We start from the raw sequence: 7,011 nt of genomic DNA, 5'->3' as shown, positions 1-7,011 counted from the left end.
AAGAAACCGCAAATAAACGACATAAAAAAATAGGAAGAAAGAAAAAGTCAGCGAACAACAACAAGCCAAGAAACAAAAACCAACTTAGATGCTCGGACAAAGACCAGCTAGACTTCTCAACTCTCATCCACCAAGAACACCCACCCGTCGCAAGTGTATTGCCATCCATGGAGCTAAAACTCCGGTAAGACGACGAATCAACGACAAGAGCAGTCGGGAACCAACGAACATGAAAGCCTGCCAAAGCAATCAAAGAGACCAACAAATCCTCCGGAGTCTAGATAAACTCGAAATTAACCTCCACCCAATGGAACCGCAAAACCGCACCTTGAAAGCTTATATATATATATAATAGGGAGTGGTTCAATTGAGAAGCTCAAATATTTTGAGAAGTTGAGAAGCAATCTAATAGATGAACATATCAGTACATTTTGATAAACATGGCAATTAGACCCCAGATCAATAAATTCTTTGAACATACCAAATATAACTGACGAACATACGAATCTATTTAATTTGTTAAAAAATACGCCACCGCCAAGGATCGAATCCCAAATCAAATCCGCGTTCATAAAAACTAATTGACATGTTCATCTATTGGATTGCTTCTCAACTTCTCAACACATTTGAGCTTCTCAATTGAACCACTCCCAATATTCTGGGGTTCGACCCCCCATATGTTCAGCGAAAAAATTCGTTGAACATGGCGTGAATAAATCATGTCCGTTAGATTAGATAAGATCAACGGATGAGATTACTTCTCTCTTCTCTCTTACATTTAGGCCTTTTTCATTGAACCTAACCCTATATATATATATATATATATATATATATATATATATATATATATATATATATATATATATATATAGGGGGCCGCTCCAATGAGACTCCCTAATTTTAGTGAGATCTAGGGCACGATCTGGTGCGTTTATTTTATCAATCCTATGGCTGATATTGTATCTAGAGGGTGATTTTTTTTCGCAGGGTTCGAATCCTGGAGGGAGCAGAATATTTTAAATTTTGTTATTCATCAGTATATACTGCATTGTTCATCAGTATATACGGCCATGTTCATCAGTATATATGTCTTATTCATCACGAATTTTTTAAATTTTATTTTTCATCAGTATATACATCTTGTTCATTAGATATACGTTTTGTTCATTAATATTATATGTCTTATTCATTGTACTCATGTTACACGAAAAATAGGGGGTCTCACTGGAGCGCGCCCCTATATATATATATATATATATATATATATATAGGGAATGGCTACAGTAAAAATAGCTCTTAAAATAAAAAATACAAACCAACAAAAATGTATGAATTTTATGTAGAACATGTATGAATTGCGAAAAATAAATTTTTTGCTACCTATGACATTCGAACTCGGGATCATGAATTTGTCCAACAAGGTGATGAATCAACCGTAGATCTTGATGATTTAAGGGCTAAAAATGGTTCCTATTCTTAGCATGTGTTTTTATTTTAGCCCACCCCTATATAGGGACCCTTATATATATATATATATATATATATATATATATATATAGGGAGTAGATCATGTAGATCCACCCCCTTATCCTAATATATGGTATATAACGGTCTTCCACATATTGCTGCCATGTGGCGCGCTCCGACAGCAGCCTCCCAAGGCCTTCCAAGCCAAAAACGCGGAGGGGTGAAATGGTCATTTCAAAAAAAATTATATTTTTTTTATTTATTTATTTTACTGAAAATCCATTTTTTTTCGGGGCCGTCGTCAAAATTATGCATATAATTGAACACCAATATGCATAAAGGTAAACACAAATATGCATGACGCTGTATAGAAATATGCATGAGAAAGTATCAGTGTGTGACCCGTCAAGTGACCAGCGGCGAGAGCTACCTGACGGTGTAGCATAGTATTATGCATATAGTTCAACAAGAATATGCATAAAGAAAAACATAAATATGCATAACATTACACACAAATATGCATAACATTTTTCGACAGCGAGAGGCACCAGATGGTTTGCATACTGATACTTTCTCATGCATATTTCTATCCAGTGTCATGCATATTTCTATCCAAAATCATATGCATAATTTTGATGAAGCCCGCGAGAAAAAAAAATGGATTTTCGGTATATATTAATCATATAAGGACCTCAAAAATATGTTACTTCCTTTGTTCATGAAAAACTTTTTTAATGAAATAGAAATGAGTTTTAGAAAAAAAAAATAGTGTAATTTAGTGAGTGTGGAAAAAAATATATAATTTTAAAAAGTGATAATAGTTAAATGTGTTTATGTGGTCCATTAAAATGTTTTGTAGAATCATAAAAAAGAAAAGAGTTAATGGCCTATAAAATCACAAACTTTGACCATATTTTAATTTTACCTCTAACAAAAGATTCTATCTGTAAAACCACAAACTTTGGGCATATTCTAATTTCAACATCTAACAAAAGATTATACGCATAAATATTCTTTTCATTGTTTTCGATTTTAACTACAGGACAATATTCGACCACATAGGGTGAGGTAATATTTCCAAAGGGGTTGCAATACCCGAGATCGAGCCAAACCGAAATTTTAAATTGGTTTGAATTTTTTCGAATTTTCGGATCGGATCTGATCAAATTTTAAACAAATTTTAAATTTTCTGATCGAATCGGATTGATAGTTTTAAAGTTCGAAAAAAAATTAAAATCCGAATTATATTTATAATATAAATAATATTATAATATTATATACTCCCTCCGTCCTGGCCAAGACGCTACATTTGCTTTTCGGCACAGAATTTAAGGAGTTGTAGATTAATGTTTTAAGTGTGTAATAATAAAGTGATAAAGTAAGAGAGAGAAAATAATAAAGTGATAAAGTGAGAAAGAGAAGCTAATAAAATGATAAAGTGGGAGAGAGAATGTAATAAAGAAATACTTAATTAGTGTTAATTAAGTGTTTAAAATTCTTTATTTTTGCCAAATATAGAAATGTAGCATCTTCGTTGGGACGGCCCAAAAAAGAATATGTAGCATCTTGGACGGGACGGAGGGAGTATATAAATATAAATATAAATATAAATATAAATGTAAATATACATAATTAGTTCTTAAATAGTTAAATATTTATAAATTCTAACCCTACATTCTTATCTTGGTTGATTATAATTAATGGTTTCTTAATTAGAATCTTCATTCGATCATAATTATCTAATTGGTTATGTTGTGTATTTCGAATTTTTTTTATTTTTAGAATTTATTACATTTCGAAATTTTCGGTTCAGGTCGGATTTTATCTGAACCTTTTTCGAAATTTGAATTTTCGAATAATATGATTCGGATCGAATTGTAAATTCAAATTTTTGAATCGAATCGAATTAGATAAAAATCTGATCCGAAATTTGAATGCTCACCCCTACGACCACATTCGTAGATTTAATTAGGGTATTCATTTTTTAAGTATAAAATGATTTCGTTTAGCATTTATTAGCCACATCAACTAATTATAAATGTCACGTATATAGTCGAATATTGTTTTTATAATAAAACAAAAAATAAATAAAAATTTAAATACTTATATGCAGAATTTATTTATTAAAAATTAAAATTAGAATATGCTAAAACTTTGTGGTGTTACGGATTTTTAACCCAAAAGAAAATTAAGAAGATTTTTCACGGAGAGGGAGCTTCAAGATATGAAAACGACAAAAGCTATCAGCTTCGACACTACGCACATATATAGCGATCTATCATTCTGAAAAATCTGTCTCAAAAAACAATATCTTTCTGGAAAATCTAAACAGAGCAATCAAAAGGTACAGTTTGTAATTTCAAATTCATGACATTTGATAATCTCTTCGCGTTTTTGCGTTTAGGGTTCGTCTTCGGAAGTCCTTTTCTTTTTCACGTAGGAGGGATATTTGTCTCTGGTTCATCATACGTTGTAGATTATGTTTGTTTGTTTTTCCCCAATTTAAGCTCATATTTATGGTAGGAGGAAGAATCGAAGGGAGGGATTTGATACACCTCACTGATCATGTTATTGAGAACGTAGATTGAACGACGCTGCTCTAGCTAGGGTTTATTTCGGGTTCAATTCTGCAATATATGTTCGATTTGCTGCGATTTGATTTTAAGTTTATATTGTATTTTCTAAGTTTTGATTTTTTTGATTTGTTTATCTTTTGTGCTTGGTCGGTTAAAATTAGAGAAATATTCATGCTCACAGATGATTGACTCTCTATTATCGCGCCTTCCCTGAAACTGTGTCGGGATTAGGCTGCAGCAATTCTTAAATTTATAAAATTGATAGAAATATGGGCAGGGCATGCTTTTAAACTTTCCTCAGTTATGATTTGGAAATTATTCTGTCACTGAATGAGTAAATGGACACTGTTTTTATTTGATAATATTGGCTCTAGGTTGTGAGTAATGTTGTTCAGTTTTATTGAATGGAATTCAACTATGTTTTGGGATAACTATAATTAAGCATTCATACTTTGCATGTCTTTTCACTTTGCTATCTAAATTTATTTTTTTAGTCGGTTACCTTCCAAACTCTGTAATTTTATTGGAACACTGCTGGAAACTGATTTTTTCTAGCCAATAGTTTTTCCCAAGAGTCAAAATTTGTCTGGTTAAACATATTTTCCTAGTGGAACGGTTATTCAGCATGGTTCTACCCTATTTAAACACAAAATGTAGCCCTTGGAATGAGCTCATCTGCCAAAAAAATCAATTTCCAGTGTGTTGGCCAAGCGGTAAGGGGTTAATGCCTAAGGCAAAGGTCTTAGGTTCGAGTCCCTTGTGGCGCGGCTTTTAAATTTCTTTATTTAATACTGTTAATTTATCAAAAAAAGAAAAAGCACATAGTTTGGATGACAAATTTTTAAGTCTCTTTATATTTTGTAACATGGAGGCATACGGATTCCATTATAGCATAATGCATGATCCAGTTATAGACATTGTGCATATGCAGCGGTTTCTCTGTTTGAAGTATTTCTTAGAAAAGTGTCATGGATATGTCATTGTATGCTGGAGAGTTTTATTTTATTGCACATAACCAAACTATCAGTATGACAGTTATCAATCGTAAGGCATTGGAATTTTGATGGACTTGTTCTGGTGTATAGGTGTTATGTATGTCTAATTGGTCTAGTAACCGAGTCATAATCTGTAAATGGATGTTCCTTAAGCAGAAGTTTAACATGTGGTTATATCGTCGTGAGTGCAGTTCATACAATCAACTGAATTATGGGTAAGAGGAAGTCTAGTGCGAAGCCACCCCCAAGGAAGCGAATGGACAAACTTGACACTGTCTTCAGCTGTCCCTTCTGTAACCATGGCACCAGTGTGGAATGCCGCATGTGAGCATTTTCTCTTTCAAGTTCTGCTGTTGTTATATGATTATAACTTATAAGAAACTATATATAAAGATGTATATATATATATATATATATTGGTTTTTGGTATGAGATGTGTCAAGTATGCATGATATCTGTCCATTCAGTTGACTCTGTAATTGTTTTTATGCTTTTGGTTTTTGGATGAAAAAAAATTGACTGATAATGCACCAAATGTGTATTCCCTGATATAGCTGTATTCCTCCTATGCTTGTTTATGCAATGGGAATAATGTAATAGATGCTAGGTCTCGATTCTTCAGTCTCACTTGTTATGTTTTCCTCAATGGTTTTAGTTTTTTTTCTTCTTCTTCTTCACCAATTCATATGCCAAGTCTTTCTGTTTCAGTGACATGAAAAACCTGATTGGCGAGGCTTCTTGCCGGATTTGTGAAGAGAGCTTCAGCACCACCATAACAGGTTTACATTTTCTCTCTCGCTGAGAAGTTTGGTTAGTTCCTCGTTCAAATTTCTTATCTGCAAACTGACTTAAGCTCATTTTACTTTTTTGCAGCTCTTACTGAGGCCATAGACATGTGAGTGAATCAAGAATGCATTTGTATACCCTTTTGAGCATATTTTTTTTCTCCAGTTTCATCGTTGTCAAGTCGTTATGTGTGTGCAGATATAGCGAATGGATTGATGAGTGTGAACGTGTCAACAACGTGGAAGACGAAGATGATGCATAGGTTCTGACTGTCAGTTTGTTTGGGAAATTCGTAGCTAATCTTTTCTGTGGCCTGAGGTCAAGTGGGAGCTTTTAAATGGTGGAGTCTGCTGTATCGTAGACACTATATCTATATTGTGTGTGTATAGTTTAGCAGAAGTTATGCCACCTTATAATAATATCTTCATGTTTTAATTTGAACCGAGATAGATATTGCCAATTGTTTTATTCAGATCGTTAACCTGACGTTGTGCTTAAAAGATGAAAGTGGAATTCTCAAAATTATATTTCCCCACTTAGGAATTGGATCAAATACAAATCTTTTTAATGCATAAATTACAAACTTCACAGTTAATTTGTAAAATAATTGTATTTGACCCATGAAATATATGTATTTTAGTGTTTTTAAATTCGAATTGCCAACGGAGCACTATTAAAGAGCAATTTTGTACCACAAATTATACTAGAACTCAACTCTCTCCACTAAATCGTATCAACATCATAATGACCCAAAACAACATAAATATTTCACGATAAACGATAATGGTATAAACACGTTAAAATCTAATCACTAATCTACGAACACGATCAACTTAAGACAATGATATGTTTTCCTATTATGTTTTTGTTTCGTCAAACCTATTTTCAATTGATATAGACCTGTGGATTCTACTAATCTTCTAAAATCTAATAAACATGATTTATGCGTGTATGGACCAAGTGATAAGGTATTAATGCTTGATGCCAAAAGTTTTGAATTCGAGTTCCTTGTCATATGACCTTTAAATTTCTTTATTTAATATTGTTAAAGGTTAAGTACCACTTTCGTCCCGAGGCCCCAACATTGTCACCCCTATCGCCTTTAACATCCTGGAGTTAGAGTTGGCGCTATCAAAACTGAAGCTAATCTAGCGCTGTTTATTATCTCAATGTGTCAAAATTAAAGC

General features: G+C 32.9%; 1 protein-coding gene across 1 annotated transcript; it reads left to right on the top strand.

The window, feature by feature from the left end:
• The first annotated feature begins 3,628 nt into the window (after positions 1–3,628).
• On the top strand, positions 3,629–6,269 carry LOC131012024 (transcription elongation factor 1 homolog). Its single transcript, XM_057939929.1, has 5 exons — positions 3,629–3,811; positions 5,230–5,362; positions 5,747–5,817; positions 5,912–5,933; positions 6,023–6,269. The coding sequence occupies exons 2-5, from the start codon at positions 5,250–5,252 to the stop codon at positions 6,084–6,086; spliced, it is 270 nt and encodes an 89-aa protein (XP_057795912.1). The 5' UTR covers positions 3,629–3,811; positions 5,230–5,249; the 3' UTR covers positions 6,087–6,269.
• The last annotated feature ends 742 nt before the right edge of the window (positions 6,270–7,011 follow it).

Source organism: Salvia miltiorrhiza, chromosome 2 (genome assembly GCF_028751815.1).
Source record: "Salvia miltiorrhiza cultivar Shanhuang (shh) chromosome 2, IMPLAD_Smil_shh, whole genome shotgun sequence".
In the NCBI taxonomy this organism is placed as follows: domain Eukaryota; kingdom Viridiplantae; phylum Streptophyta; class Magnoliopsida; order Lamiales; family Lamiaceae; genus Salvia; species Salvia miltiorrhiza.
Note: the sequence above shows the minus strand (reverse complement) of the source record. Positions and strands in the feature narration are given on the sequence as shown.

What these genes read in the sequence shown, in the direction of transcription:
- LOC131012024 (XM_057939929.1), top strand. Translation starts at nt 5,250, where the DNA reads ATGGGTAAGAGGAAGTCTAGTGCGAAGCCACCCCCAAGGAAGCGAATG. An exon ending in CTTCAGCACCACCATAACAG is followed by an intron (nt 5,818 to 5,911) that starts GTTTACATTTTC and finishes ACTTTTTTGCAG; the next exon opens with CTCTTACTGAGGCCATAGAC. An exon ending in CTTACTGAGGCCATAGACAT is followed by an intron (nt 5,934 to 6,022) that starts GTGAGTGAATCA and finishes ATGTGTGTGCAG; the next exon opens with ATATAGCGAATGGATTGATG.